The sequence below is a fragment of the Numenius arquata genome, chromosome 2, assembly GCF_964106895.1.
Source record: "Numenius arquata chromosome 2, bNumArq3.hap1.1, whole genome shotgun sequence".
Classification (NCBI taxonomy): domain Eukaryota; kingdom Metazoa; phylum Chordata; class Aves; order Charadriiformes; family Scolopacidae; genus Numenius; species Numenius arquata.
The window spans coordinates 4,045,181-4,066,489 of NC_133577.1; the positions used below are offsets into that span (position 1 = coordinate 4,045,181).

Consider the following 21,309-nt stretch of genomic DNA (forward strand, 5'->3'; position numbering starts at 1 on the left):
CACTCTGATTCCGACTAACTGGCGAAAAAAGCGCTTCAACTTGAGTAAAAGCTACTTACCGGAGGAGAAGGATTAGCATTCATAAGTTCAGGCTCTTGGGGCTGGGAGATTTTCAGGATAGACTGAACTTCTGGGGCTGCAGGGATAAGAGAGCGTGCATGATTAGAAAAGAGTTCCCAGAAGCATCAGGCAGATCTTCCCACCAGAGGGCACGCACGGATCAAAGACTGAGTTTTTGGTTTGGGCTATTACAGAAGGCAACAGAAACAATCTATTTGACTAAAGCAGTAAAAATTTATGTAGGGGAAGTAAACTCCGTCATGCAAAGAAATGTATTTTATACCTGTAAGTACAGTTCTAAATGGGGACGGGTCACTAGAAACCCCATCCCGATTTACTTCTCCCCAAACCCAGCTCACTAGGATTGTTGCCAAGTGAGTAATACCCTCAAGGAGATCAATTAACTCTTCCATAACAGTCATGCCAGAAGCATTACCGTAAACAAATATTATTTTTTTCTTTTTTTTTTTAACTAGCTCTCGCAATAGGTAGTCATATTTCTGACTGAAATCCGGCCAAAATTTCTGATACTCACTGCTTGCACGCGTAGGAGTTGGTGGCTATCTTCTGAATGAAGTCGTTTTAGTCCCATTCTTCTCTGCTTCATGAAAGCTACGGAGGAAAAAAGACAAGGAGAATTAAAATCGTTAAGCCATCCTGCCACAAAAAAAAAATCACAGCCTAGCGCCCAAAATCCTTCAAGAAATGATTTTTTGGCTCACCGATGAGGATGTGGCCACCATCCCCCTCATCTTGGAGTAAGTCAAAGTAGGACCAGAACCCTCGGCTGCTTTCACGGTCATTTTGGAGCCAAGAGGAGGCGACCGGGGTGGGGGGGGGGGGGGAGGCGAGGGTGGGTGGGTGTGCAAGAAATAATAAAAGCCGATACGAAGCTCCGATTCCACCGCCTCTCCCCAGCACCGCACTGCCTCGGTGAGGCAACCGACGGCGCTTAAGTGGCGACGGTGATGGGCGGGGACCGGGGCGGGGCGGCGATGCTCGTCCCCTCCCCCCCCCCTCGACGTCCTCGGAGGCGGCCACTGGCCGCCTCCGAGGACGTCGAGGGGGGGTGGGACGAGCATCGCCGCCCTTGCCACCTCCCTACCTTGGCCCACCCCCCGGGGGAGCCCCCCCCCCAGCATCCCCACCCGCATCCAGGAGCAAACAAATCAAATCCATTTATTTCCGCCCCCCCCCCGCTTTTCTTTTAATATCGAGTTGAAATCTGGCTCTGTTCTGGGCAAGCACCTCTTCCTAAAGGGTGTCGTGTGTCCCCCCCCCCCCCAACCCCGCACCCCGCGTCCGTTCACGGGGCCCCGCAGCATCTCCCCCCCCCCCCCGCCCCCCCCCCCCGGTAAAGGCATCTCCCCCCCCCCCGCCCCCCCCCCGGTAAAGGGCGATAAGGGACGCGGTGACTCAGGAAAACCAAGATTTCCTGGCCCGGTTTTCAATAAAATAAACAAAACGTCCCTTCTGTTGCACTGCCCTGAGCCGGGCTGGGACGTTACTGAAAGCAAAAAAAAAAAAAAACAAACAAAAAAACCCACAAAAAACCCCACCAAAACCAACCAAAAAAAAAATCTCCCCCCCCCCAAGTCTTTTTTTTTTTTTTTTTTTTTTTTAATTAAAAGGGAAACGAGGCAAAAAAAATCCCAGCCCCTTGATCTTGGAGGAGAACTGCTTCTAGAAAAGCCGGGGAGATGACGGAGGGCTGGACAAGTGCAATAAAAGGGAAAAACAAAACAAAAGACAACAAAAAAAACCCCACACAAACAAACCCCAAACCCCAAAATGCCAAGGTCTTTTTTTTTTTTTTTTTTTTTGTAATAATAAGGGAAGTTAGTTTAAAAAAATCCCAGTCCCCTGAATTTGGAGGAGAACAGCTTCTAGAAGAGCCGGGGAGATGAGCGAGGGTTGGACAAGTGCAATAAAAGGGGGGGGGGGGGGGGGGGAAGGAAAAGAAAAAAAAAAAAAAAAGAAACCAGCCCCCGGTCGGCAGTTTTTTGTTTCCACTGTACACGGTCATTTGGGAACACCGTGTACCCGGAATTTAATTGCTCACTCGCTTCTTTGCGGGCGCAACGGGGCGCGACAGCAGCGCTGGTGCGTGCGCGGAGCAGAGGGTGAAGCGATGCTGCCGGGGACCCCCCCCCCCCCCCCCTCCACCGCCCCCAACGAGGAGGGGGGGTGTGGGGGTGTATGGGGGCTCAATAGGACGCGGCGAAGGGTATCACGGCCTCCCCCTCCTCATCCTCCAAACACACACACACACACACACACACACACACACACACCCCGGGGCGCATCCCCGCTTGCAGCCCTTGGCCGGGGGGGTGCGGGGCTCCTGAGCGCTACAGCCGGGTGGAACTTTCCACCCGACGGGACGTTAATTCATGCGCGTTATTTCGCCTCCCTGTCTGAGCGAAGGGCGCTGGGCTGCGGCCAGCGGCTCCAGCTGCAACGTGCCCCCGTCCCTCCCCCCCCCGTCCCCCCCCGTCCCCCCCGCCTGGAGCCCTTCTTTTTTATTTTTTTTTTTAATTTAATATATTTTTTTTTTTCTCTCGCTGCTGCTGCCGCCTCCCCCCCCAACCGCAGCCGGCCGCTGGGCGGCATCCCTTGGCAGCTCTGTGCCGTCTGCCTCCGGGAGGGGGGGGGGGGGGGGGAAGGGGGGGAGGAGGTGGTGGTGGGGGGGATGATGGCAAGCACCCCGCCACAGCAGCCGTCAAAGGCTGCAGCTCAGCCTGAACAGCAAGATGGGTGACCCGGAGCAGAGAGATAACCGCCCCCCCCAGTAACCCCCCCCCCCCCCCCCCCCCGCCCCGAGGTGGGCACAGGTCTTAAAAAAGCTCTGCAATGGCTTTTACAGCCCCGAAGCAAAGAGGGATGCTGCACGGCTCCGCACCGGGCCGCCGGTGTCCTTCCCGGAGCCGAGATGGGGGGGGGGTTCTGCCCGGCCCCGCCGCCGCGGTGCGGGGGGGGTGCGGGGGGAACCGGCGCCGGGGAAGGAAGAGGCGACGGGAGAAGCGAGGAGAAGCCGGCTGAGGCTGGCGGGGCTCTAGCTTCTCCCACTTGTTGCTTTCCTCTCACTCTGTTGCAAAAAAACTGCCACTTTCATTGACGGAAGCGGAGACAGCCCTCCCCCCCCAAAAAAACCCCAAAACCCACCAAAAAAATAAACCCTAAACGCCAAAAAGCCTTGATCGATTGCCACAGGAACAGCCGGCTTCCTCTGCCCCCTCTAGACTGTTTTCAGAGTTCTGCCGCTAAAAACTATTCGAGACCCGCAGTTTTTTTTGGGGGGGAACCCAGGTTCCCGTCCCGTCCCCCCGTTCCCCCCCCCATCGCTGCTCCCCCGGCATCTCCCTCCGGGCTCTACGACGTGGCGGCCGGTAGCCGGGCCGGCGGCGCTGCCTCCCTCCCTCCCTCCCTCCCCGCCGCACTCCCGCCAGCTGTGGGCAGATGCCAACGGCTCCCAGCCCCCGGGCGAGCACCGGCACAGCCTCCCCGCCGTTCTTCTGCGCAACCCGGAGGGGCTGCGACCCCCTTTCTCTCCTCCCCACGGCCCCCTCCGAGTGCCAGCCCGTCGCTTGCCCCAGCTCCGACCCGGTTATACCAGCAGCAGCACCACCACCGGCCAGTGGCCACTCGCCCCCCCCCCCCCGCTTCGCATCGGTCCTTTTGCAGCCACCTGGCCCTTTTCCCGTGCCAAACGCTGCCCGAGCTGTAACATCCCCCCCACCACCACCACCCCCCGCACGCACCCCCCTCTATCCCTTCCCCCGGTCCCCCCGGCTGCTCGGCGGGGCGGGGGGGAACAGCTTTCCCGGGCGGGGGGAGCAGTGTTGCCGGGTGGGGGGAGCAGTTCTCCCGGGTGGGGGGAGCAGTGTTCCCGGGTGGGGGAAGCAGCTTTCCCGGGTGGGGGGAGCAGCTTTCCCGGGTGGGGGAGCAGTTCTCCCGGGTAGGGGAGCAGTGTTCCCGGGTGGGGGGAGCAGTTTTCCCGGGTAGGGGAGCAGTTTTCCCGGGTGGGGGGAGCAGTGTTCCTGGCTGGGGGGAGCAGCTTTCCCGGGTGGGGGGAGCAGTGTTCCCGGGTGGAGGAAGCAGCTTTCCCGGGTGGGGGAAGCAGTGTTCCCAGGTGGGGGAAGCAGTGTTCCCGGGTGGGGGAGCAGTTCTCCCGGGTAGGGGAGCAGTGTTCCCGGGTGGAGGAAGCAGCTTTCCCGGGTGGGGGGTGCAGTGTTCCCGGGTGGAGGAAGCAGCTTTCCCGGGTGGGGGGGGTGCAGTGTTCCTGGCTGGGGGGAGCAGCTTTCCCGGGTGTGGGGTGCAGTGTTCCCGGGTGGGGGGTGCAGTTTTCCCGGGTGGGGGGAGCAGTTTTCCTGCCAGAGCAAGGGGGTGTCCCGCCGACAGAGAGACGGAACCCACCTTTCAGCGACGACTTCTCCTCTTTGCCCCTCATCTCGCCCCCCGCCGGGACGCCGCGGCAGCGCTGAGGCTGTGGCTGAGTTCCCGGTGACCGCCGTAATCCCAAAGAACTCCTTTTCCTGGCCGGGCGGCCCGGAGGCAGGAGGAGGGAGGCGGCGAGGGCGGCCGCCGCTCCCGCTGACCCCTTTATGGAGGCAATAGCGAGGGCGGTTGACATGCGGGGAGCGTTATAAAGTTCAGCACGGGCCGCCCCGCACACTCTGCCCCGTTGCAACATCGCCCTCAAAATTACTGTCATCAGCGCGCACACGCGCGGGCGGCGGGGGGGGGAACACACGGGGAGGAGGGGGGTGTGTGTGTGTGTGTGTGTGTGTGTGATGTGAAGGGAGGGGATGGGGGCGGGGGGGCCACTCCGGTCCTAATTGACCTGCCGGCAGCCGCTAACAACCCTGCCCCACGGAAGGAGGCGCTGCCCACGCTGCCCCCCCCCCCCCCCCCCAAACCTCCACGGAGCGGGTCCTACACACACACACACACACACACACACCCAAAAAAGCAAGGGTTCCGTGCCGGGGGGGGGGTGCTGCCGCTGCCCGCTGGGGGGCGGATGGCTCCTGCTGCCCGCTCGGGCTTCCCCGCCGGCCGGATAGCGCCGGGGCGGGACCGGCGCCCCGCTCCGGGGCTGGCACCCAGCGCCTTCCGCCGGCAGCGCCCCGGCGGCGGCACCCCCCCCCCCCGACCTCCCCCCCCCCTCCCAACCTCCGCCCGGCCCGGCCCGGCCCGGCGCCGCGCACCCCCGGCCGCGCCCCGCCGCGGGAAGCCGGTGTCCCTCCCTCCGTCCCTCCGTCCCCCCGGCACCCACCTGCCGGTTACCGACCCTCGCCCCCTCCCCGTCCTCCTCCTCCTCCTCCTCCTCCTCCGGGCGGGCGGGGGACGCTTGACGGCAGGGAGGTTTTTTAATGTGGAAGGGAGGAATTCCTCCCAAGGGACGAATTGTTATTATTTATAAAGGCTCCCCGGAGAAGGCTCCAGGGAGAGCTCATAGCAGCCTTCCGATATCTGAAGGGAGCCTACAGGAGAGCCGGAGAGGGACTCTTTGTCAGGAGATGTAGTGACAGGACAAGGGGTAATGGTTTTAAATTGGAAGAGGGGAGATTTAGATTAGATATTAGGAAGGAATTCTTTCCTGTGAGGGTGGGGAGACACTGGAACAGGTTGCCCAGAGAAGCTGTGGCTGCCCCATCCCTGGAGGGGTTCAAGGCCAGGCTGGATGGGGCTTTGAGCAACCTGGTCTGGTGGGAGGTGTCCCTGCCCATGGCAGGGGGGTTTGAACTCGATGATCTTTAAGGTCCCTTCCAACCCAAACCATTCTATGATTCTATGATTCTATACTTCACGCGGCGTTTTAAAGTCATTTTCAGAATCATAGAACCATCTAGGTGGGAAAAGACCCTTGGGATCATCGAGTCCAACCATCAGAAGAGCTGGGTTTGGCTTAAAAGCCTGAATGCCCTAAATTTGCGTTTTAAAACTTTTCTCTACAACGACGCTCGCAGCGAACACCTTCACAGTTAGAAAGGGGGCGAGAGAGAACACCGGCAAGGAAAAGGTACCCAAAGATCCCCCTTCTGCGAAGGCCGACTCTTCCAGAAAAAGCACCAGACATTGTGAAAATCTCCATAAATTGCAAGGGTTTGCATCAAGAATTTGCACAGTCGGTGGGTTAGGAGTGCACAGCTAAAAAGGACACACAAGAGAAGAATAAAAAAAATGACAGTGATGTCTCACGCTCATGTTATTATTTTCCCCTCAGGCTAAAATTTTGACGATTTTTCCTGAACTTCCAAATTAACCATTTTTCGAAGCAAAATGAATAAAAATAAAGATGAAGGTGGACATGGAAAATGAAAAGGAAAGGGAGACTCCACACAAGGGCACCAAAAGTGTGGATGGGTTCAAATCCATAGGAGTGGGCAAATCCATAGGAAAAAGGAAAAAAAAAAAAAAAAAAAGATTTATCTACAAAGGTGGTGTGTCTGACCTGGAATGTTCCTGTTCCACAAACTCCTGGGAGCCAGGGCTGTTTTGGGGGCAAATCACCCAATAGTTGCCTGGTCTTGCCCTGTCCCTTTGGGGTGCACTGTTTGCTGGTGCTGGTAACCCAGGCTCACCTACACGGACTTTGGGCCCATACCTTCCATCTGATAGCCTTAAATAGCACTTCTGAGCTGCATGATACTGGTTTTTTAGTCACAGAGTTTCACCAGCTCACAAAACAGGACGAGTGTGACCAGCGGGTCGAGGAAGGTCGTCCTGCCCCCCTACTCTGCCCTGGTGAGGCCCCATCTGGAGTCCGCTTCTGGGCTCCCAAGTTCAAGAAGAACAGGGAACTGCTGGAGAGGGTACAGCAGAGGGCTACAAAGATGATGAGGGGCCTGGAGCATCTCTCTTATGAGGAAAGGCTGAGGGACTTGGGTCTTTTTAGTCTGGAGAAGAGAAGACTGAGGGAAGATCTGATCAACGCCTATAAATACCTAAAGGGTGGGTGTCAGGAGGATGGGGCCAGTCTTTTTTCAGTGGTGCCCAGTGACAGGACAAGAGGGAACAGGCACAAACTGGAACATAAGAAGTTCCATCTAAACATGAGGAGGAACTTCTTTCCTGTGAGGGTGGCAGAGCCCTGGAAGAGGCTGCCCAGAGAGGTGGTGGAAGTTTCCATCTCTGGAGACATTCAAACCCACCTGGAAAAGTTTCCTGTGCAACCTGCTCTAGGAGGACCTGCTTTGGCAGGGGGTTGGACTGGATGATCTCCAGAGGTCCCTTCCAACCCCATATCATTCTGTGATTCTGTGATTCTGTGAACTGCTGCTCACTGGCAAGAAGAAAGAGAGCTGATTTGATTTGTCAACCTGATGTAGAGCGTTTGACTTCGCCAAATAACTGCATTCTAGGGTCCTGCTGACGCTGAGACTGGGACATGCCCAACGTAAAGCCGGAAGGCATGTGATTCAATTCATCTTAAAGAATGGACATATGCATATCACTAGCGTGGGCCTGTGTCGGCCAATGCAGTTCAAAGCACCTTCAGCAGTAGCTGGACCGTGGAAATTTGTCTCCCTAGAGAAATCACAGAATCACAGAATCACAGAATCTTAGTGGTTGGAAGGGACCTTTGAGATCATCGAGTCCAACCACATTAAAAAAAAAAAAAAAAACAAAAAAAAACACAAAAACACACAAACAAACAAAAAAACACAACACAAAACCAAACAAACAACAACACCCCCCCAAAAAAAAAAAAAAAAAAAAAAAAAAAAAAAAAAAAAGCAAGCAGCATCCATCAACTAAACCCCACACACAACACCCCACCACAAACCAACAATCCCGGGCACTAGAGCATGCCCTGAAGAGCCACGTCTACACGTTTCTTAAATACCTCCAGGGATGGTGACTCCACCACCTCCCTGGGCAGGCTGTTCCAGTGCTTGACCACTCTCTCAGTAAAGTAATTCTTCCTAATATCTAATCTAAACCTCCCCTGCCGCAACTTCAGACCATTTCCTCTGGTCCTGTCGTTATTCCCTTGGGAGAAGAGGCCAACCCCCGCCTCTCTACAGTTTCCTTTCAGGTAGTTGTAGAGGGCAATGAGGTCTCCCCTCAGCCTCCTCTTCTCCAAACTAAACATGCCCAGTTCCCTCAGCCTCTCCTCATAGGACTTGTTCTCCAGACCCCTCACCAGCTTGGTGGCTCTCCTCTGGACACGCTCCAGCACTTCAATGTCTTTCCTGTAGTGAGGGGCCCAAAACTGAACACAGTACTCGAGGTGAGGCCTCACCAGTGCCGAGTACAGAGGCACGATGACTTCCCTGCTCCTGCTGGCCACGCTATTCCTGTTTGGAGGGTTTCTTCATCTGCGGTGGATGGGTAGATGTTAGTCCTGCCTGAAGGTATTTACAAGGCACAGAGAAACTTTTCCCTATTGCCCTTCAGGAAGGTCAGAGACTTCAGCAGCCCACATGGTAACTGGAATTTGTGAGCTCTCTTCCTCTGATTCTGTCCTGGTCCTCATTGTCTGCCGCGGAGGAAGATTTATGAACGTAATTCAGTGCCTTCATCCTTCAGGAATTAGATTCTCTGATAGCTCCTGAACTTCAGTTTGGCAACGAACTCAATGCTGAATGAATGGATTCCTGCTTGCCGAATCTTGCTGAATCGAGACCTTAGGATGCAGCAGGTTGAACTGTTCCTAGAATTACTTGGCTGACTCTGGAAGGAAACTTCCACAAAGCCTGCAAATATTTTCAGCAGTATTTGGCTTTGGGTTAATTAAAAGAAAGATGGAATTCAAGCCTTGGACTGCAGGAATGACATAGCCCCCACATGCGAAAGGCGGTGGCACTCCTAACAGCGTCTGGCTTCTGAAGCAAAATCTCAAAAGCTTTTATTTTCCTCCTGTAAATCCCCAACAAACAAATTCTTGTCTCTGACCTTGTAATTAAGTTTCATGTGCAACAGCCAAAACTTTCAGTCGAGACCTTCTGGCTGCCCCCACAAATGATGTCTGCAAGTAGCAATAAATAGATAAGGAACTGAGTAACAGCCTTAATAACAACCCCAGCAGAGATTTTAAATCAGGAGCTTTCTAATGCTGTCAACAGGTCTGCTAGACATTGCTCTGACAGGAGGTTTATTGACTGAAGCCCCTATTGATCTGGAAACATCTAATTGATTTCAGTGTCATATTTTTGCCAAAGACAAATTTGGAACATCTTTGATTTCCCTTTCCCGATGTTTAACGGAGCAGGTTTACTGCGTTGTCAATAAGAGGCTTTAGTGCCAAGGGATTACGCTCGCGGGATCACGGAGTGATGCAGGGCTGCACCGAGAAAAAAAGTAATTCCCGTCCTTGTAGCAAGCAGTGGAAAATTACAGCATCCTTTAGATGCACTGCCCTCTCGTTAAAACAGCTGATAAACGATGGCCCTCGCTTCCATTTTAATTCCAGCACGCTGATTTGGGTCTGACGGAGCTGTCGTCACTTTATGAGCAAATGTTGCAGGTATTCCAGGCCGTAGCAGTCAGAGAGGGGTGTCTGCAGAAGCAGCACATTTGTATGCCTTCCTCTGAGAGTGTGTCCCCCCCACTCCACCCCCCTATTAGTGTAAGTCCTCGCGGCGTTGTGTAGCCTCTCTAGCTTAGAGTCCTCATAAAACCAGGCTAAATTCATTATTGTTGTTGTGAACTTAAAATTCTATGACTGCACAGGGTTTGGTCTTCTCGGAACTGAATGATGTTGGTATGGTGAAGGAGGTAAAACCATTATTAGAGGGCAAAGTGATAAAAAAAAAAAAAAAAAAGGCTCAGGACAAAAATGTAGGTTCTTAGCGATGCTGTGAATTCAGTCTGCTGCTCTCCTTTGGCCACAAGGCCTGATATGAGGAGCTGGTAGGTCCTCTGGAGCGAACAGTGCGAGCAGGCGCTGCCTGCTGATTCCAGCACTCAGATTTTCCTTCCAAAACTTTGCCTTTGGAAGGATAATAGTAGAGATGGATTTAGGTATTTTCTATCAAGGATACAACATGAACAACTTTCCCTGTACCCCTTGCTTGAACAGATGTGCTAAAATACAAATAGAATTCATAGAATCATAGAATTGTCTAGGATGGAAGGGACCTTTCAGGTCATCAAGTCCAACCATCAACCTAAGTGATAAAAAGCCATCACTAAACCATGTCACTAAAGCACTATGTCAACCCATCTTTTAAATACCTCCAGGGGTGGTGCCTCAACCACTTCCCTGGGCAGCCCATTCCAACGTTTGATAACCCTTTCAGTCCAAAAATTTTTCCTAATATCCAATCTGAAGCTCCCTGGTGCAACTTGAGGCCATTTCCTCTTGTCCTATCGCCTGTTCCTTGGGAGAAGAAACCAACTGCCCCCTGGCTACACCCTCCTTTCAGGGAGCTGTGGAGAGGTCTCCCCTCAGCCTCCTTTTCTCCAGGCTGAACACCCCCAGCTCCCTCAGCCGCTCCTCACAAGACTTGTGCTCCAGATCCCTCACCAGCTTTGTTGCCCTTCTCTGGAGCTGCTCCAGCACCTCAAATGGTAGCTGATCTAACCTAGCTATCAGGTCATCTTTCTCTCCCTTATCTCTTCATGCAATATTCCACGAGGTGTTTGTTACCATGATATCTCAGTGCCTTTTACGTGCATACAAAACCCCCATCATCACCGTTTTAGTTCACTATCTTAAAAGAAAGATCTCTTTAAGCCTTCAAGCCCTCCGGCAACCTTGGAGTTAAGGCACCAAATACTGTAAATAGCGAGCAAATTAGTCAAAGAGAGGCATTTTTGCTAGAGAGATATTGAGCTGGCTGCTAACTTGAAACAGCAACTTGGATTCTCGGAGATGAGTTGGGTATAAAAACAGAGGCCTGCTAAAGGGAGGCTCACGCTCTCAGGTCCTAATGCTTCTCCTCTTGGTGATGCCACCATCACATCTCTTGCCATTATGTCGCCTGCTTTAATATTCCTTGTTATTTCTAGGAGATTTTCTTTCGGAAAGTGGAAGAGGCTTCTCGGGCAGAAGGATGCACAACATGCACAGAGCTTTCTCTATAGGGGTTTTCTCTCCAGTGATGTCTAATTTTAGGACCTAGTTGCCACAGTTATCTGGGTCCATTGCTTTCAGTCGGCTTATTACAGTATTTCTGAGGGTACACTAATTAATCTAAGCCAGAGGGTGAGGGAAGAGGTGTTAATTTTACCCTAGGTAACCGGTCCAAAATGGAGTAAAAATATTTATATATTCACTCATAATATATTGAGCCTTCTTAAGTTTTGGCATTTGAGTTAGGTGTATGGTCACCAAAGTCACCCTCTTTGGTCAGAAGAGACAAATATGCACCCTGGAGGCAACTCAGTGAATCTGTGGCTGGCATCAGGCACTGTCTAATGTTTAGTTGAAGGAATTTGAGCCTGAAACCCACAGATAGGTAGAGGCTTTTTTTTTTTAATCACAGGTGATTATTTTTTTTCTTAGTTTTGAAACTTCACATGTAAAAGATGTGGAATTACTTTAGAGGATCGTATTGTCCACATACCCTGAGAGAGCTGGTCATTTTTTTTTCCCGATTGATATATATTTATATAAAAAGATAAAATCTTAGGGAAAGTTAAAATACCATACATGATAGGCAGAGATTCCTGGCCTGGCTCAGTCCAGTCTAGCTGTGGACCTGGAAGAAGGCTTGTAACAATGGTATAATGTTCCATAGTGCTCCTCAAGGATGAATTCTACTTCTTGGCTTCCAGCCAGTTGCCCTGCGTGGTTCTGGATTGGGCTGGATAGACAAGACATACCAGCTTTCTTGAAATTACTTGATGTTATCTTGCCTTACACTGTGCCCGGTATCATCCCTGAGAGATGTGGAAGTATTAGCTCTATTTTATAAAAGCAGGAATGAAACCACAGGGTAGACAATGTGTCTCATCCGAGGGAAGTCTGTGGCAGAACCAAAAATTAAATGCAAACTTAACTTTCTCCCATTCTAATAGCTAGATCAAGATTACTGTACAGCAATATATATTCCATATCTGCCAACCTCATTTGTGTAATTCCATGCGTTGTAAACACACAACTTAGGATGGCAAGAGCCAGAGCAGGTACTGCAGGCATCTACTGTACCTTGGTGGAATCCTACCTATCTGATATTACTACGGCCCTGGTTCCTTTCCCAGCAGCAGCTTCCAATCACAGTGAAAAATGTGGGACTTGGAAACACTGACACCTAAAAGATTTTCTTGTGATTCAAAAAAAGGACCTGAATCCAGATTTGTGGGGAAGGGAAGGAAGTATAACTGTATCCCCATTGACCTGGCAACTGGGTAGTGTCACCAGCCACCATCCAACCTGCCGAAAATGCCAGGAAAGTGCTTTTCCCACAGCACGCAATCCCCACAAAGAATATTACTGTAAGACAAAAAAAAAAAAAGTCCCACAGCTGTTTCACAGGCAGGCACAGAAAGGAAAAGCCACAAACATCTGCAGCATTAATTTCTTTTTTTCACTTCCAGATGCTATTTTCAAACCTGTTCAGTCCTTCGCTGCACCGGGAATTTCTTTGTAGCATTCCAATTAGTCTACTTTTTTTTTTTAACACCTTAAGCCCTAAAGTGAATTTGCAACCTTTGATACGGGCTTCGTTTACTTTGATAGAAGCTGCCTTTACTTTTTTTTTTTTTTTTTTTGTAGGTGCTTTACGTGATTCCACAAAGAGGTGCTGAACTTCAGGCAGCCGAGCTCAAATGTTTTGGCCATGGGTTTACTGGACTTCAGGACCAGAAGGAGCTGCTGGAAGATCTACCCAGGCTCTTTGCATAACACATTTGCTGCTATGTGTATCAGGCCAAACAACTTTGCCTCTGAGGTTTCTTGTCTCTTCCTCTTAACTCAAGCTTGGCTATCTCTAACTTTTCATCCAATTCAAGGATAAGCATCAGGAGGTTTTTGACAAGCACAGACACCCACCCATGCATCATCATGCAACAGACCACAGGCTGTGAGTATATGACCTTTCCAGCCTTCAGCAAGGGCTTCCTCGCCCCAGAGCGTCTGCAGCTGCTCACCAGCACCCACATGGTGGGTGTCACCGACCCTTGGATCAGCTGGAAGATCTCCATGGGTGAGCTCCCACTAACTGGTGTGAGTCACCCAGGTGATGAGCATCTGGGCACAGCCCCTTCACCTGGCATGGCTGAAGCTGGAGGCAGATGTCTAAGTCAGTGTACAAGGCAAACAGTGGGTGTAATACCACTGATCTTACACACAGAATCACAGAATCAATCACAGGAGTTGGAGGGGACCTCTGGAGATCATCTAGTTCAACCCCCTTCCAGAGCAGGTCCACCCAGAGTAGGTTGCACAGGAACATGTCCAGGCGGGTTTGGAATGTTTCCAGAGATGGAAACTCCACCACCTCTCTGGGCAGCCTGTTCCAGGGCTGTTCCAGGGCATTCTGAAAGAGAATCAGCCTTCTCCATGTATTTTTAATAGGCCATTAGAAAAATTAACTCCCGGAACTCTGGCATGTTGCAAACATGTCTCAGCCTGCTGCAATATAGGAAACATTACTAAGCAGTTCATATTTTGTTGACAGTGGAGTTCTTTAGAACTTCCAGGTGAAGAAACTGAAGCGGAGAGAGGTTAAGCAAAGTACGGTCCAGTGAGCCAGAGGGTTGAAAACAAGACTTTTGGCCTTTGGTGTTGTACCCCTTGTGCAGACAAATGAACCACTGAGGGTGAATATAGAGTTTAAATACAGAAAGGCCAACAGCAGCTGTAGTCACTTGCAAAGCAGAGCACTGAGGACTTCTCTACAGTTACAGGGAATTGTGTTGCTACTCCTGTTATTCATGGCTTTCACTAAGCGACGATTTTCACTTTTGCATGTGTTTATCCAGAGACCTTTAAGCCCTCACGCAGGCAAATGTTAAGAGTGACATTTTAAAGAATGAAGAGATGGGGAAGTGGGATGACTTGGGTCATTGTCATATGATGAGCCTGAAATAGAAGCAGCGTTTTGTAGGGCTTGTGACTTTCAATCCCATGCTCAGCTCCTTGGACGTAGAGCCCACCACCTACATGGCAACAGAATCACAGAATCACAGAATGATACAGGGTTGGAAGGGGCCTCTGGAGTCCAACCCCCCTGCCAAAGCAGGTCCAGCTAGAGCAGGTTGCACAGGAACGTGTCCAGGTGGGTTTTGAATGTATCCAGAGAAGGAGACTCTACCACCTCCCTGGGCAGCCTCTTCCAGGGCTCTGCCACCCTCAAAGGAAAGAAGTTCCTCCTCATGTTCAGGTGGAACTTCTTATATTCAGGTTTATGCCCATTTCCTCTTGTCCTGTCCCTGGGCACCACTGAAAAAAGACTGGCCCCCTCTTCTTGACACCCACCCTTTAAGTATTTATAGGCATTGATCAAGCAACAATTGACTGACTCAAAATAGCGGTTGAAATCACAGCTGTTGGACTCTGAATCAAAACCAAATGCTGTCTTCTCACAGTTTCCATGAGGTCTGCAGATACTGCTCAAGTTTTGACCCATTCCACAATTTTTTACAAAAATGACATATAGGCAGGCATAAGGAGCAGAGAAAGGAAGGGAATTTCTCAGAAAGGAAGAAAACCTGTTTGTGTCAGTGTTTGAGACACGGAAGTATAAAATTAAACGTGGTGAGCTGCATATGCCAGATTCAATGTAGTAGTAACTCTCTGTACCTGCATAATCCTTTTTGATTTCAATATATCTGATTCAAAATGGATAGCACGTGGTAGTAAAGTATGCTCAGCTTTGTCTGGAGATGGCCCTCTGAAGCATTTTTTACAGACTATGTTTTTCTCCTCGTTACTATTATGTATACATATATATATTTATCGCTGTGATCATCTGTTTCATTTAATATATATTTATTCCAGCTTTTTAAACTTTTCTAATTTGAACAGCATACACAGAACGTCCAACTCTTTCATCTAGACTCAGGTGACACTGATGAAAGATCTGGAATCACTCAAGCCCCGGAGCGTTCACCCTGCTTATTTCAAGTCTATTTGTCTTTAGGTGCTGGAACCACAACTAGTAAACTTCCAAGTCACTTTGGCTCTCTGAACTGAGTCATAGAATAATATAAAAGGACTTCTATTCATGCGTTTATGCTCACTGGAACTTACTTGTATGTACAGTAATGACTAATGAACTAGCGAACACATTTCTTAAGAGACAGCTTAATAGGAAAATGTGATTTGTTCTTGGGGGGGGAGGGCTGTTATGATGTTAGAAACTGTGAAAATCAACATTAATTCAGTAATATAATGAGTGTTTTTTTCCTTCATATATACATTTTTATTCTCAGATGTGGTGTTTTTAAATATTGGAGAATACTATGAGCCTGAGACATCAAGGCCCACTTTGTTGTGTATGCCTATTTGTGGCTGCCAGGATAAGAAATAAACTTCTCTGAGAGTTTCTGAGTATTTTGTGCCTTCCCTTTTAACAGTGTGTCTCAAGTCCTGTTAATTCAGGGATTGCTTAGATTTTTGGAAAACTGTCTATGGACCACCTTGTATGATACAGCTATAAGGTTTTAATTCACAACCAACCATAACGAAGCTAAGCTTTGAGTGTTCACTCTCTTGCCTTTTTCAAGAATGTTTTGAGGATATTATTACTTATATTTTTTGTGTTTCCTTTGCTTGACCTATGACTTAGAAAAAAAAAAAAAAAACATTTTTCAGGTCACCATCTGATGTTTAATGACTGCAGAGGTCACAGGTAGAGAAACACCTCTGAATGGTGTCTAACACTGGCCATTACTGGAGATGTGGTCCTGGGCCAAGTGGACCTTTTGGTTGGACCAAAGTGGCAATTCAAATGCTCTTAAACCAATTTAAGAATGCTAAACTGATTAAAAACTATTTGATCAATATCTTACAGCTCTCGGCTCGTAAAAGGTTCTCTTTCGTCACCTGGAAGATCTATAGATAGATTTCCAGATCACATTTTACTTCGAATTGGCTCCCTGGGAAGAAAACCAGTCTTCCAGGATGTCTGCCCTCAGTCACGAGTGTGGCTCAGCATCCTGACACTTCTGCAGGGCCGGCTTACAAGAAATGGGGAACTGCTGAGATGCTGAATTCTTTTCATAACACGAAATGTTTAGACTGCTAGGAAAGGGAAAACAAAAAAAAAAAAAAAAGAAAGAAAGAAAAAGGGAACTGGTGTGGGAGTGCGTGGGGAACTCCGTATAGAAAGAGGAAGTACTGTGTGACTGAGCAGGAAATGGGTACAAAGTGCCTGTTTTGGTAGTATTTTCACTTGTTTTGGGGGCATTTCCATAGCGAACTGGAAGCTGGCCCTGCGCGTAGGTATTACTTCACTCCGGAGCGAAAGGCAGGCGCTAATTTGGGGTGAAACACAGCAGCTGTCAGCATGAGCACATAGCAACACGGCGGGTCCTGCACAACACAACATCCCGCTGCAACTGCAGAGTGTGGTAGAGCCATTCCGGGCTGCAAGAGTCACAAACAATGCTCCGACTTCTGTAAACAGAGAAAGCTGTTTTCAAGGCTGTCTTTTTCTGACGGGAATCAGTTATCTTTTGCCTCCAACAACTCTGGGATACAGTCCCACCTGCACTTCAAAAACTCCAGGGCAGTATGTAAGGCAGCAAGGCGAGAACACGATGGAAGCCCTTTCTGACCCTGCCTGGCAAAGCACGTCTTTACCCCATGCACAGATTTGGCAGGAGAGAAGTTTAGCCCTCATCTTCCCATAGACGTTGTCTGGTCTGGAGGACACTGCCAACCCTCGTGATGTCAGGGCTGTTCGCTCCTTTGGTTTTGTCACGTGATTATATTTAATTTTTTTTTCCCCCTAGAAGCTGAGTCCAAAAATATGACAGTTTTTCGTGTGTAAACTGAAGTTCTGCTTATGCATCAGCTCTTAAGCAAGTTGTTGTTAGTCAGATCTCTGCAGAGCTGTGGGCAGGGTAGCGTACGGCCCTCACTGCAATGAAGTCATTTTTAGAGGAAATCCTTGTATGGACAATTTATTCATTGTTGTGGAAGACTTCAAATAAATAGCATTTCCAGGAGGACCAATTCAAATCCCAGATTTGGTTCTACTTATTCAGTCATTCCTCAGTCAGCTGGGCGGCAGAGGCCAGCTGGGATATGCTGGTGCCAGTGGGCAGCACAGACAGCTGTGACAAAATCCCTGACAGAGGGTATTTTGGACCCCTGCCCCAGAAATGTGATGCTCCCACGGAGATACAGAGGGACCAAAATAAATGAAAGATGTATTCCAAGGGCTGTCATGGTAAAGGCCCCGAGCAACATACTCAGTCAGATGTAGAGTGAGGCCAGTTATTTGGAAGATTATTTTTGCCATTGGTTTTACCCACTCTGGAGAACGAAACTTGTTAATGTAAATAATTTCAAACACAGCACATCCCCATTTGCTAAGCAGATCACATTAGTCTACGTTTGTCCTGGATCACAACACTGGCAGGACATAATTTTCTGTGCTGCTCCCTTGCTCTTCTTTTTCAGCCTTGTTTTTCCTCTTTCTCCTTTTCCATCCTTTCCGTTGCTCCTTGGGGAGTGATCTTTTTTTCCTTAGTCTGCTCCTGCCTTTCACTTTCTCTTCTCCCTGAAGACTTTTCTTTCTTCCTGGCTGCTTCAAGTTGAAGCCAGCACTCTGAACATCATCAGCTACAGTCACCTTCAGAAGAACATCATGAGTTCAAAGTCATCTTCAAAATTATTTATGTGAGAGTTCACTTTCTCATGTTTTTATATCATAGGGTGCAGTCAAATAGAACATGGAAAACTGTGCACAGTTTTGGCCACCCACTTCAAGAAGGATGGCAAGATACTGGAGAGAGAGAGGAGTGGAGGGCTACCAGGATGGTCAGGGATCTAGCACAGGGGACCACTGAGGAGAGGCTGAAGAGCTGGGCTTGTGTAATCTAATGAAGAGGAGGCCAACAGCAGCGTGTGGCTTCATGATGGGGAGCGACAACAACACCAGAGCCAAACTTCTCAGTGGTAACAGAAGGTGAAAGAGGCAGCAATGGAAGCAAGATGTGTGTTCAGCTTGGACAGTAGGGAACAAAATGTCCACCAGGAAAATAGTGCAACCTGAGAACAGGCTTCCTTGAGAGTTGGAGGAAACTCCATCCCTGGAGGCTTCCAAGCCTCAACCAGGCAAAAACCACACTGACATTCTCCAGTGCTGGCCTTAGTATGGCCTCGGAGTGGGAAGGGTGATCCACAGGTCCCTCTAAACAGCACTGTAACACTGCAAAATCAGGTACTTGTCCTCTCAAAACACTTAGCGTAGAGTTGGCCATACCGTCCCTCAGTTAGCCAGCCTCTCCCAAACTGGAAGAGGTGGATTTTTTTATTTCTTTTTTTTTGAGGGAAGGATAATATAAATCAACCTGAACAGTTGTGGTAACTCTGGCATAAGTGAAATACTTGTGAATAGTGAATATGTAAAATGCTTTACACTCAATATATTTAATGCAGACAATGTCACTTCAGTTTTCACGGCCTTTCAAAGCTCTACATTCTTGCAGGTGCTGGAAGATGTGCAGGCAGAGCACGGCGCTGAGAGCCCAGCAAACACATGCACGGCAGAGCAGAACCTGCAGTTTCTGTGGTTAAGACTGTGTTGCAATTCGGATACATCTACCACGTCACAACAGACCTAAGAGGAAAAAGTTTGTGTGGATGGAGAAGTTTTTCTATCCCCCAGTCAGGCTGATCCCGAGCTACAGTCTGATTCTGAAGTAGTTCTGAAGATGATGTTATATTTCATCTTAAAAGCTATGTATAGGAAGAAATTCTTTCCTGTGAGGGTGGTGAGACACTGGAACAGGTTGCCCAGAGAAGCTGTGGCTGCCCCATCCCTGGAGGGGTTCAAGGCCAGGCTGGATGGGGCTTTGAGCAACCTGGTCTGGTGGGAGGTGTCCCTGCCCATGGCAGGGGGTTGGAACTGGATGATCTTGAAGGTCCCTTCCAACCCAAACCATTCTATGATTCTATAGACACCAGGGCATGGTATTAGAACATGTAAGCTCAGTTTAGGTAGGCAAGTAGCCTCCTTAGTTTTAGTGGTTTGATTCAAATCCATGTGATGATGCGTATGTAGAATAAAAGTTCTTTATTTATTTGTTGTTTCAATATTTATGACTTTTCTTTGAGTTATTCTAATGAAATCTTTGGGTTTGGGTGGGGGTTTTGTCTTTTTTCTTTTTTCCTAAGGGGCTGTCCACAGTCATCCAACGTCTTTTGTAGAGAGGTGTTTCTTTTACAGCTTCCAATTCCTTCTTATGAATAAATTCACCTATTTTTTACTGGGATGCTTGAAGTACTTTGTTTTGGAGGTGGATTGTAAGCCACAACCTTGCATTTGCTATAATTACTTTTAAAATACTTGAAAATTTAATTTTTTGCGCAACTATATTAAAAGCAACAGCAATTTTCCATCTGTTTTAATTTGCAGTAAATGAGTTTATGCTGCTGTGTTTTAGGTAGACAAGAGCTTGCCTTCCTCAGTAATTATCTCCAGACAATGCTGTGGGAATGATGTGATAGGCTAAGCGAGAACGATAGCGTATCTCAGGTAAACTGAGCAATTTTGCTGCAACATATTAAAGTCTGATTATAATGAAAGGTTTTGCATTCATTTCCCTAACAGCGGAACTGATATTCACAAATTGCCTTCTGAGGTGTAAAGTGACAAAGCTGATGTATCTCCTTGAGACCGTGGAGGACGTCGAGGAGCGACACGATTGTTGACATCATTTAAAACGAATCCCTGTGACTGATATCACACTCCTTATTCCCCTGGTTCCTGAGGAGTGGGAAGGTTTTTGAGCCTTTAATACAGTCATAGACTTCAGTAATTGATATATTTTATGTGAAAAAGTTTACAACGTGTTTTTTTTCCAAAGACAGAAGCCTTCCATCTCCTGGGTAGGAGCTGGAGAAGCAGTAGGTTTCTTTGAGGAAGCTTTCCCCGCTTTCCTAAGGCGATTAGTCTGGGGGCAGCCAGCTCTCTGCCTGAGGCCTTGAAAGGTAATTAGACGATAATGAATAGCAGACCTTGGTTAGCCCTTCTCTCTTCTAAAGCACGTTTACCTCAGAGTATTTAGATTGGTGTGAAAAAAATTACAAGTCTCCTCCTTCAGACTGTTCTGTTATGAGATCTGCTGTGTGATGGTAAGGGCTGATGAATCTGGAGCTGCTGCTCTGCGGTACCCTGCCTTGGTCAGGGTTCCCCCTTCCTGCACAAACCTCACCCTTTGAGGAACGCGGTCACGCAGATTTCTCTTGCAAAATATATTGCAGAAAAATACAGTGCAGAGAGACCTTGCGCTTGCATTACGAAAGACAAAATATTGTCTTTTTTCTTTGTAAGGAAGCAACATGGGCACGCTCCCAATTTCAAGGTCACCTTTAGAAACAACAGCAAAAAAAATACAGAAAAATTATAGCAACTGGGTGTTTTAATTTTTCTGTAGGGGCATCATTTAATATAACCTTTTTTTTTTTTTTTTAATAACCACTTCTTTAAGTTTATTTCAATGCCTATAAAATACATAGCGGTAGTTCTCCTTGGGCAGGAGCCAAGCAGTCCAAATGAACATCCAGGAGACTCCTGATACTCAGCTTCTCTTCTGTGCCACATTTTCCTAGAGCTTTTTTTCTATTAATCCTGCAACAAGCCATGCTTCTGTGTGATTTATACGTTGCTTAAGCTGCATAACTGCGCAAAAGGGTTGTGGATGATGCCCCTCGTAACGTTCTTCAGAAATATAACACAGAATCACAGAATGATATGGGGTTGGAAGGGGCCTCTGGAGATCATCTAGTCCAACCCTCCTGCCAAAGGAGGTCCATCCAGAGCAGGATGCACAGGAATGTGTCCAGGCAGGTTTGGAATGTCTCCAGAGACGGAGACTCCACCACCTCTCTGGGCAGCCTGTTCCAGGGCTCTGCCACCCTCACAGGAAAGAAGTTTCTCCTTGTGTTTAGATGGAACTTCTTATGTTCAAGTTTGTGCCCAAACACTCTGTTGTAAGGCCTGGAGTTCTTCTCACTGGCAAGGCTTCAGGTAAAAGGGCTTTCCATTAGCCCTTTCTTGCCAACCAAGTGTGGATCCTTGCTGGGGAAACAGGACCTTGAACAGAATAGAGCTGCAGTTTAGATACTGGCTGGAAAATATGTGGTGGTGAAGGAAATGTTAGGGTGAAAGAAAAAGT

General features: G+C 48.8%; 1 protein-coding gene across 4 annotated transcripts in view; it reads right to left on the minus strand.

The window, feature by feature from the left end:
• SGK1 (serum/glucocorticoid regulated kinase 1) overlaps positions 1-21,309 on the minus strand; it is an 87,611-nt gene that overhangs the window by 7,887 nt on the left and 58,415 nt on the right. The window contains exons 1-3 of one of the 4 annotated variants that reach the window (XM_074144432.1): positions 783-992; positions 596-672; positions 60-136 (exon numbers count right to left, since the gene is read on the minus strand). The exons of 1 other annotated variant lie outside the window; for it this stretch is intronic. In XM_074144432.1, the coding sequence (XP_074000533.1) occupies positions 60-83 (24 nt within the window). In that variant the 5' untranslated portion in view covers positions 84-136; positions 596-672; positions 783-992. Of the gene's footprint in view, positions 1-59; positions 137-595; positions 673-782; positions 993-4,476; positions 4,694-5,502; positions 5,526-21,309 lie in introns of those variants that run through there. 2 more of the 4 variants (XM_074144433.1, XM_074144429.1) reach the window with 2 other exon arrangements.